Source organism: Nannospalax galili, unplaced genomic scaffold, assembly GCF_000622305.1.
Source record: "Nannospalax galili isolate Female #2095 unplaced genomic scaffold, S.galili_v1.0 scaffold610, whole genome shotgun sequence".
Taxonomy (NCBI): domain Eukaryota; kingdom Metazoa; phylum Chordata; class Mammalia; order Rodentia; family Spalacidae; genus Nannospalax; species Nannospalax galili.
In genome coordinates, this window is record NW_008329141.1 from 513,498 (window position 1) to 524,287 (window position 10,790).

General features: G+C 41.9%; 1 protein-coding gene across 1 annotated transcript in view; it reads right to left on the reverse strand.

The window, feature by feature from the left end:
• The window catches only part of LOC103734384 (aldehyde oxidase 3-like), a 104,714-nt gene extending 96,138 nt beyond the window's left edge, over window positions 1–8,576 (reverse strand). Inside the window, 4 exon segments of the mRNA XM_029563514.1 lie at window positions 1,720–1,828; window positions 2,703–2,799; window positions 6,845–6,902; window positions 8,523–8,576. Coding sequence (XP_029419374.1) covers window positions 1,720–1,828; window positions 2,703–2,799; window positions 6,845–6,902; window positions 8,523–8,576 — 318 coding nt within the window.
• Between the last annotated feature and the right edge of the window lie 2,214 nt (window positions 8,577–10,790).

Below are 10,790 nucleotides of genomic sequence, written 5' to 3' on the forward strand. Positions count from 1 at the left end.
CCATGCTTGGTGGCACTTTCCAGGTAAGTCAGGCAGAGAGCAGGAGGCCCCCGCTGAGACAGGGAGTCCTTCCATATAGTGCTGAGCCCCTTAGAGCTATCTGGACATGGTGGACAGCAACCTTAGCAGCAGGGTCCCCCAACATCTCTCCCTGTTTTTTTTATAATGAAGAAGTGTCATCACAAGCTTTAAGAGCCAACTCATCTATCTTGGGAGAATCCAAAGTTTGATAATTGACCATGAGCTGCTTGGTAGTAATTTTTGCAATGGTAGTAATTTGTTGGCGAAGGAATTGTATGAAACAGGGAGCGAGCATCAAAATGACACACAGCATGATCAGGGGGCTAACAAAGGGTAGAAGCCATGAAAACAAGGGGTTACTCAACCAATATAATTGTTCGGTGGGTTGAAATCTTGAAAATAGATCATTACGAAGTTTGAGAGTATTGAGTTTCTCATTGGACTTGGATCTCATGGATTCAACTACAGTAGCTAGTTAACAAGCCCCAGGAATCCTCCTGCCTCTGTCTCCCAGTGCTGAGACTATAGCAAATGCTGCTGCACCTGACATTCTATAAGTGCTGGTGCTAGAACTCAGTTCCTCATGCTTCTGAGACAAGTACTTTATTGACTGAGCCATTGCCCCATACCTGCTGATAATATTTATAGAACAACAATTCCTTGTGATATGGAAAAGTATTTTTAGGATAAGACAAAAACCCTTGCCCTCAAAGAGTTTATGACTTAATTTGGGGGATACTTATGCAATCCTGATGGAAGACCATTACAGAGTAACAAATGCTAAATGCAAATATGTAGGTCACAAAATTATATTTTCTGGCTAGAATTAGCAGCGTGGTTATTTAGACAATCAAACATAGATCATGCACCTAGTTTTCCCTCACTTGCTTATGTAAACCAAGATGAATGTGATGAATGTGAGTTGTCTTCTCTGTAGTCTTTGTGGTAGGCCCCAGTAGTCTTTGGAGGTTTCTTCCCTGAGGCACTGTGATAACGGAGCCACTTTCTCTTAAGCACCTCCTCCTCATTTTTATGGAAACATAATAAACTTAAGGTGGAATAAAGACAGCCTCAGAGGGAAAAAAGGTTTATGAAAAGGTAATGTTTCTTTTTGTAAAGGGGGAACAAACGAGCCCTTCATCTGCCACCTTCACCCTCTAAAATCATAAACCAAGGTCTGGACAACTATAAAAGCCACCGAGACCTGTGTTCCAGTTTATTCTGTTGCTTTGACAAATGCCCTGACCAAAAGAAACTCTGGGAGAGAAAGAGTTTATTCGGCTTACAATTCTAGGTCACAGTCCCTCCACAAGGGAAGTGAAAGTCAGGAACTTGAAAGCAAGCCTGCTGCTATTTCACACAGCATTACCTTTGACAAGGAATTCACTTTCCAGCCAAAGAAGTGTGTCAGGAACCATGGAGGATACTGCTTGCTGGCTGGCTGGCTTGTGCTCAGCTAGTTTTCTTATATAGTTCAGCACTACTTGCCTGGGGAATGGTGCTGCCACTGTGGAATGGGCCCTCCTACATCAATTAACAATCAAGACAATTCCCTACAGACACACTCACAGGCCAATATGATCTAGGAAATTCCTCCACTGAGATTCACTTCCCAGATAATTCTAGGTTGTGTCAAGTTGATGGTTAAGCTAACCAGGACAACATGTTCATCTTAAACTTATTAAAATGTGCTCCTACCTGGACAGGGTGAATCCTGGACTTGGTGCTTCCTATGCCTTCCACAGTCGTGACAGCAGCTCCATGGAGAGAACAGATGGGGACCAGGCAGGCAGTGACAGAGAAGTGACTTCAGAGTTTACATAACGAAGCAAAAAGGAAGTCATGCAGAGAGCAGTAGTATTAGAAAACAAAAAGATAATATGCATTTAAATGATTATCATTACTTTGACATGAACAAAATTGAGTACATGTTAAAGCTAAGTCATCAAATAAATAATTTTGAATTTAACCATGGCTGCCTAAAAAGAAATATCATAATTAAGAAAGTCATTTATCCGCTAAACTATCTTGTTTTGTTTTTTTTAAAAAAACAAAGGAGTTGAAATGTTCTTGATTGATATACCTGTTTTGTTCTGTCAGTTGTGAAAGATAGTCAAATAAAGAGTTCCTATCTCCCTATCTCCTTTAAACAATCTGGGTTACACATAGTTTTAAAAAAAGCCTTGGAAGGCTGGGGAAGAAGTTAAGTGAGAGAACTTGTAAGCAAGTCATTCAGGAATTTCACTGGAATCGAAACCCATGAGTGCAGCTAGAACTTGGTCACCTGCCTTTAGGGGCATCAGGAAGTACAACAGAAGACTTTTCACAGCTCTCTTGGGAGTGGGACCTTACAAAAAGAATCTTGGCTTTACAGACTGTTGGACTTGGGACTCATACCCTAACACTCATTAGTTCTATGGCCTGCAGTGAAAGTACAAATTCCCTTAAACCTTAGTTTGTACCATTTGTAAAATCAAGGATCAGCGTTGATAGGAAATAGCACAACTCTACCACATTTTCTGAATGTTAACCTATAAGATTGTTTATTTTGGTTTCAGCTCATAAAAATTGGAGGTACTGCAGATTCCTTTGTTGAGTGAAATGTGGTCCACAGTGTTATCAGAAAGAAATCGTACAGGGAATCCGTATGGGAGTGGGTCGCAGGTCTATGAGTAGATTACCTGATCTTTTTGGAGATGGGGTCGTATCTTGAGATCATCACTGTGCAGGCACCACAGTCACCTCCTCCCCAGCCATACTCTGTCCCTGTGAGTCGGACTGGAAGGATTATGGTTAAGGAAGAAAGAGGAACTTGAACTCTCAGTTCTTATAAAATTTTCACATGTGGGAAGAACGACATCAGGATGGGTATATGCCTGCTGTTGCTTTGGTAAGAAACTGACAAAAGCAACTTATGGCCAAAAAGCTTTATTCTGGCTTAAAGTTCAGGGTATAGACCATCACAGTGGGGAAGTCAAAGAAGCAGGAGCTTGAAGTAGACAGTCACATTACATCCATAGCCAAGAACCAACAAGCTATGAATGCGTGCATGCGAATGCTCGGCTTGCTCCCTCCATCTAATACAGTCCAGGATCCCCTGCCCAGGGAATATTCCCATCCACAATTGAGTCTTCCCACATCCACTAATATAATTAAGAAAATCTTCCATGGACATGCCCAGAGGCTATCTCCCAGATGATTATAGATTGACAACACTAACTATTGCAGTATAGAATTTTTTAAAAAATATTTTATTTTATTTATGTGTGTGCCTGAGTGTGTGTGTGTGTGTGTGTGTGTATGTGTGTGTGTGTGTGTGTGTGTGTGTGTGTGTGTGTGTATAGGGTCGACAGAGGCAGAAGAGGGCGTCAGATCTCTCAGAACTGGAGTTACAAGTGGTTATAAGCTTCCCGATGGGGGTACTGGCAACTGAACCTGGGTCCTCTGCAAGAGCAGCAAGTACCTGTAATGGCGGAGCCATCTCTCTAACCCTAGCATAGTCCTTCTTGAAGCACCGTGCTTGCCTTACAGTTGATATCCAGTGTAAATCAGTTAGATTGCAGCATCTCATGAGATAATAGCTATGACCAATGGAGAAAATAATCAGTCTCTGGAAACTCCAGATCAGTAAGGAAGACCTCCTAGAACTTTAAGTCTTGATCTTTCCTGCTTAGAAACACTCCAACTTTGACTTCACATCAGTGTTATCCTTTTAATCATACAAAGTCAGAGGGGGAAGGCATCTAAAAAGCATTCCAATCACTGAGAATGGAAAATTTCCAATGTAATCGAAGAATTCATAATACTACCTCTATTGATCAAGGAAACAATAGTTGAAAAAGAACACAGTAAATTTTGGGTGCTTGGCATTAAAAAATGAGGTCAGAGAAATCTATAGTCACCTGACTAAGTACTTTGAGCTTTCAGTTCATTCTTAAATAGGCAACAGGGAGGGTAGAGGTTGCACCCCATTGCTGCCACAGCATTAGGTAGCTAGTTAGAAATGAGCAAATTTCTCATAGTGCTGGAGGACAAGGGAGAAAGAATATTAAGGACTGGAGAAAGGGTCAGAGTGTTGTAGAATGTTGTCTTCTGGGCATAACATGCCCACTGTAGTTTTGAACTCACAATAGCTATGACAACCTGCAGAAGACTTTGATAGGACTGGGCCCTTCAGCATCCCATCATGGAGGGAGAGGGGCTCACAAGGCTCCATACATTGATGGGAGAGAAAGGCGGAGGGGAGAGAGAGATTTTCTTCAGTGGTATAGCCACTGGTAAGGTGCCCATGTTCCTGTAAATAACCTGTACCTATGCTCCTGTAAGCAACCTTAGTAAAACTTACTGGACAATGTTATATGAAAATAGAGGGGGATAGTTAGGAAGAGGAAGGAGATCAGTGGGAGTGGGAGGGGGACAAGAGAGAGTAATGGTGGTGATTATAATCAAAATACATTATGTATGATGTATATATGTGTGTATTTATGAAAATGCCACACTAACCCCATTATTATGTATAATTAATAAAAGCATCAACAACAAAAGAAATGAGCATGTTCAAGGTCAAGGGTGGATCCCACTCCCATAGTCACTTTGAGTCCAGTTTTTCAGAAGAGAGAAAGTATTGTAATTGCCCCCTTTTAGAATTTGATATATCCTGTGAAAGGAAGGGGAAAGCATCATAGGGCCTTTCCTTAAGATATAAAATACCTTGTAAAAGTAGACTGCAGATTAGACAAAATGTTGGTAAGGTGGAGATAGCACAGGAAGGCTAAAGCATCCCCTCCCCCTTCTTCTCTCCCCCCTTAGAAATGGTCTTATGTAACCCAGGCTTGCCTTGAACTTCTGAGCTTCCTGCTTCCACTTACCAAGGGCAGGGATTGTAGGCGTGTACTATCACACCCACTTTACAAGTGCTACCGGGGGTATTGAACTCAAGGCTTCATGCATGTATTGTTCCAAGGAACTACATCCTTACTCCAAGTGTGGCCATTTTTATACATTCATTTTTGTTTTCTCTTTAATTTTTTTAATCTGCTCTGTTACATGATTTTTTTTAAAGGATCTGCATTGCATCTCTGGCCCTGTCCAGACATGATTTTTGTAAACTGCCAGGAAGATTATGAGATTACTCTCTAGAAGGAAGCTTTCTGGTAGAGAACAAAGAAATATATCCCTTAGTAGTTAATCCAGATGGGCCTGCCAATCTCCTGCACAGGAAAATGAGTCTCAGGGAGCCATCTGTTCCAGAGACCTTAGTAATAATATATGGCCTACCTAAACATGTTTTTGTCAGAGTGGTCCTTTGGTCATTGTCCACCCTCACCCTTGAGAGTGCTTTCCTTCACAGTGGTCTCTTTGGACATTGCCTCCTCTCACCCTGAGGGCTCTGTTATTCTGCAATCAACTCTGCCTGTCTTCTGTATCATGCTTTGTGTTGTGTCTGAATCACAGGTCTGAGGAAGTCAAGGGGTGGCCAGAGCAAGATGCTGGTAACAATAGCATATATATCCAGTTATATGAATATGAAATGTCAAAATAGAAATAGCACACAAACAAGGCCCTGCCCATTTCATTTCTAAGGGCACTTCTCAAAACTTCTTGGGTATTAAAACAAACAACAGAAAAAGGTCTGCCAGAGTCTCTCCTTGGATGCACTTATTTGTTGCTTGGGTGTGGGCAGAGATGTAAAAAGTTTTTAAACTTGCCCCAGAGGTGGGGAGGGGGGTTCCCATATTCAAGATTTCAGTTTGGGAATCAGCCAAATCTACTTCCAGGAGGCAGACTGGCCAACACTGGTCAGAGCTCAATTTTAGAGGCCGTGGGCTGATTTTGGCTCTCTAAGACTTCACTCCACATGGAGGGGCCACTCAGGTGAGAATCGAGCTCACAGGTGACATGCTAGCTAGGCCTGGAGAAAAGGCAGGAACCTCATCATTGTCATACTGCCCAAGAAGCCAAGGGCTCTGTGAACTAGCGTTTTTCGAAATGGCTCAGTGTCTTCAGAAATGGGCCCAGAGAAGTCCATTAAAATTATTTATTATTTTTATTTTGTTATGTGTTTATGAGTATATTACCTACATGTATGTAAGTGTACCCCTGTCGAGCAATGCCCACAGAAGTCAGAAGAGAGTGCTGGATCCCTTGAAACTGGAGTTACAAATGGTTGTTAGCTATCATGTGGGTGCTAGGAACTGAACCTGGGTCCTCTGCAAGAGCAGCCAGTGCTCTTAACTGCTGTGCCATCTCTCCAGCCCCAGTCCATTTTTTAAAGTCTGTGTGTGTGTGTGTGTGTGTGTGTGTGTGCGTGTGTGTATGTGTATGTGTGTGTAGCCATGGCATGTATATAGAGGTCAGAGGACAACCTCAGGTGTTGGTCCTCACCTTCTACCTTATCTTGAGACAGGGTTCAGTGCTGTGCTGTGAACCCCAGGCTAGCTGGCCCATGAACTTCCACCTCCCATGTCTCCATAGGAACACTGGAGTAACAGATGTGCACTAGCACACCGGCTTTTCGTGAATTTGGTGGATTCAAACTCAGGTCCTCACATTTGCACAGCAAGCACTCTTCCCACCAGGCCATGGCCTCTGCTTCTGAAACCCACGTTTTAATCAATAGCCCCAGGTGATCCTTATCTTTGTGTAAACTTGGAGCCATTGTTACATCCATAATAAGGCAAGCCAGTTACTTTACTCCATTCCTACACAACAGACAAAACGTTCTCAAGGAAGTGTGATAGAAACCCTTCTGTAAATGCAAGAGAAATCACAGTTTCCAGAGTTTAAAAATATGTTTTGTTTTCCTGAACAAGCAAAAGGATACTGACTTTTCTCAAGTAGAACAATAAATTAACTTCAGGGTCTGTATTCTTCTCAATGATCTGCACAGAGGAAATGATTATACAAATTGAGGCAGTTTCATGTGGCCCATTATTATTTCTAAATAGTAAGAATCATTTAGAATATATTTGTTGATCTTGTCCAAGCATCACTGACTTGATCAAGCATCACTCTTTGCAATTATAAAATCATGTAATGCTTCATTGTACTTGGTTTTACTTTGGCAGGACACTGCTTGGCTTTGTTTCAGAGGACAAGCCATAAGACTTCACATTCTAACACAACATGGGTTCAGGAAAATCACAAAAAGTTTTTAAAAATTATACAATTTAAAAATGCTTGCATTTCTATATCTTAATAAAAGGACTGGGGATTAAGCTGGAGGTTTCCGTTCTCATTGCCACCTACAAAGCATGCTGTCTGTGTTCTCCACTCAACTTTCAGAAGTTAAGTAAACAAGACCTTGGCAGCGGTAGACATAGCATTTCTTCAGCAGTCACAGAAAAACACTCAAGCAAAGCACCAGTCCTTCCCTTTAGCATAAGGGATCTGGAAAAAGGCCATCTCCCTGGGAGAGGGATCACAGAGCAAAGGAAAGGAGTAGACACATAAAAACCAAGGTCTCCCCAACATTTGTTAGCCAAGTGATCTTGGGCACATTGCACAACCACCCCGAGCCTTCACACAGCACACACTATGTAAGCTCGGCTTAAACTTTGACTATCCCTTCCTCTCTGACAACACTGCTAAACACCGGGCTATAAGGTTTCACATAACACAGACTGTCAAGGACATTGGAAAGCAAAGAACATATTGCAGCCATTAGTTATGTCTTTGCTAAATCTCAAGATCTCAAAACAATGAGGAGAAAATGATTCAGTTTATTCTCCTGAGTTAAGATCCCCCATTGTTTATTTGTATGTTTATTTACTTATTTTTGAGACAGGGTCTTTACTCAGCCCTTGTTGTCCTGGAACTTGCTTTGAAGACCAGGTTGGCCTCAAACTGTGTCCTGTTTCTGTCTCCCAGGTTCTGGGATTACAGAAATGTACCATCCTGCCCAGGCTAGGAATCCCTTCTTAAAGAGCAAAGTGTTGAAATGTAAACCAACTATATGGTTCACTTCTGGCTTTTGATCACATTTTTTTGTCCATTCTTGCTGGTCGGAGGTTTTATAATTATTTGAAAATAATCTGAAGGCTTTGGACTCTTGATTTGTGTGTCCATTACATGTGACAGCCGTGGTGGGGTGGCACAGAAGTTTGACTCCAAGCCAGAAAGGGAGGTGGAGAGGAACAAGATAGCAGGTCCTAATGAAGATAAGTCAGTGCCTGACACTTGGATGAATTCAAATGCAATGATAAAGCTTGGTCTGGAGACATAAAATCAGGCAATTTTCCTCAGTAATGCCTTTCACACGCATTACAGATATTCTCTTTTTCTACCTCTCTTTTCCTCCCTCCCCTTTTCACTCTCGCTCTCCTTTGTTTTCTTCCAAACTACAGATACAGACCACTGTGCTTGTCATAGCCATCTTGCAAAGCAGTCTGTCACACATCCCTTCCCTGAGCCCAATACCTATCTCTTTGGCAAAAATGATAGAAAGATTGCTTCCACCAGTTTCTTGTGTGAATTTAGGAATGACAGTGTAGAAAACTTACTTTTCTTCCATTCACAAAGAAAATAAGTTCATCTGACTCCTTAGACTGAGGCATTATCTGAGGAGAGCCAGCAGTGTTTTGTGAAGTATCAAAAACACCTGTTTCCAAGTCTATCTGCCAGGCAGCAGTGGAGCCCAGGAAGATGGAGGGTAGGGGATGTGATTTGGTCCTGCTTTGTCGGTGGACTCCGCCTACCCAGCCCTACCCCTCCACAGCTGCCAACATTTTTCACCACCTTTCCTTTCCTTAAACCACTTTCTTGGTTCAGCACATGCTCAGTACACACTTCTCCCTGCCCCAGGGGCAAGCTTCTGGAGGGATTTACAGCAATGAGAACTACTCTAGTCAGTGAAGTGGAACTGTATCATGTGAGCATACTGCCTTCAGATCAGCGTTTTAGTGTTAAGTGCATTTGTTTGTTACTTTTACCTTTAAATTATGAAAAAAAGAATGCTTTTAAAAAATGATATAAGTGCATAAAGCACAAAAGTAAAATTTCTCTGTGCCAACATTCAATTAGCCATTGCCAGATTCTTTTGTACTGACAATTTTCTCTTTAACTTGCACTGAAGAATGTCTGGGTACACTAACTTGACACAATAGACCTTAACACAAATGACAGAACGTATGAACTCCAGTGGGGGCGGACTATGGGAGGTGCCAATGGGGAAGGGGGCATAAAGATGATTAAGATGTTCCGTATGAAATACTTAAAAATTCAGTAAAAAATTTACCAAAAAAATGTTATTTATATGTTCTTTATGTGTATGAGTGTTTTGCCTGCATATATGTAGGTGCACCATGTGAGTGCAGTACCTATAGAGGCCAGAAGAGGGTTCTGGATCCCCTGGAACTGGAGTTACAAATGGTTGGTTGCTGCTATGTGGGTGCTGAGAACCAAAGCCAGGTCCTCTGGAAGAAAAGTAAGTTGCTCTTAACTGCTGAGCCATCTCTTCAGTCCCTTCCACCATTTCTTGTGCATGTAAGACTATATATACATACATGCATTATTTTTGTTAGTTTTTTTTAATTGTTGGTTTGTAAAAATGTGAAATCAAACTGTTGGTATGGTTTCAATTTTTTCTCAAATTATTACACCTCTCTGTGCCTCAATGGTTTTTCCTGTGAAATGGGTAAAATAAAAGTATCTCCCTCAGGGTTGTTGTGAGAATGAACCAAGTTAATGCTGGTAAAGTGCTCAGAGCAGCACCTGCACAGCAAACGTTATTTCCATAGCATATTGGACAGTTGTCTGCTTATTTATATTGTGAATTGTTTCCAATTTTCTGCCATTATAAAGGTTTCAGGGCTGGAGAAATGACTTAGCGATTGAGAGCATTTGCTGTTCTTGCAGAGGACCCAAGTTTGATTCCCAGTACCCATGCTGCTCTCCAACCCCAGAGAGATCCTATGCCTCTGGCCCCTGTGGGCACCAGCACCACAGCACCACACACATGCAGACACTCACACACAGACGCAGACACACACAGACACACACACAGACACACACACAATTAAAAACAAAATAAATCTTTTACAAATATGCTGCAGTGGAAATCCTTGGGCTTTATTTTTGCACAGTGGAGCTTTCCTCCTTTGCTTCTTTCTCTCCTTTTGTTCAGAGAAAGTGTTTGTTCCTGGTTTTTATTTTTGGTTATTTTACTTTTTAATTAGGACACAAAGTAACAGGTTGCCTACAGCATTTGCACACAGGCTTCCTCTCCCTATTCTCCTCCCTCCATGTATATCGCCTGTTCTCTCTCATGTTCTCTTTCTTCTAATTTTTATGTATATGTAGTTATGTGGGAGTAAGTGTGGGTATAGGTCATGGAAGTAGAAAATGGACCACAACAGGAGAAAAAGAGGCTTTAAGGAAGGGTTTGGGGGAGGATAGCAGGATGCATCACCTGAGAGAGGAAAGGTGAGCACTGGGGGCAGAAGGGTATTAAGAGTTTTTGTTGGACAAATTCTTAGAGCTGGAGTTCCTGGCTTGGGAGTAAGTACATTGCTGGATCCAGCTGCCTTCTAAAACACATGCCCAGTACATGTATGAGGGGTGTTCCTCTCCCAGTCTTCACCAACAGTGTTCTCCATGCTGTCCCTTTTCAGTTCGTGGTCAGCTGGCATTTCTCTTCGGTGAGGCTATCCATCTTTCTTCTTGTGTCCTTTGATTGCTTTCTATTAGGCTTTTTGCTTTCTTCTTTGAAGAAGTTGCAAACATACAGTGGATATTAACCTAACCTAATGCCCAATTCTTTTCTGCCGGCC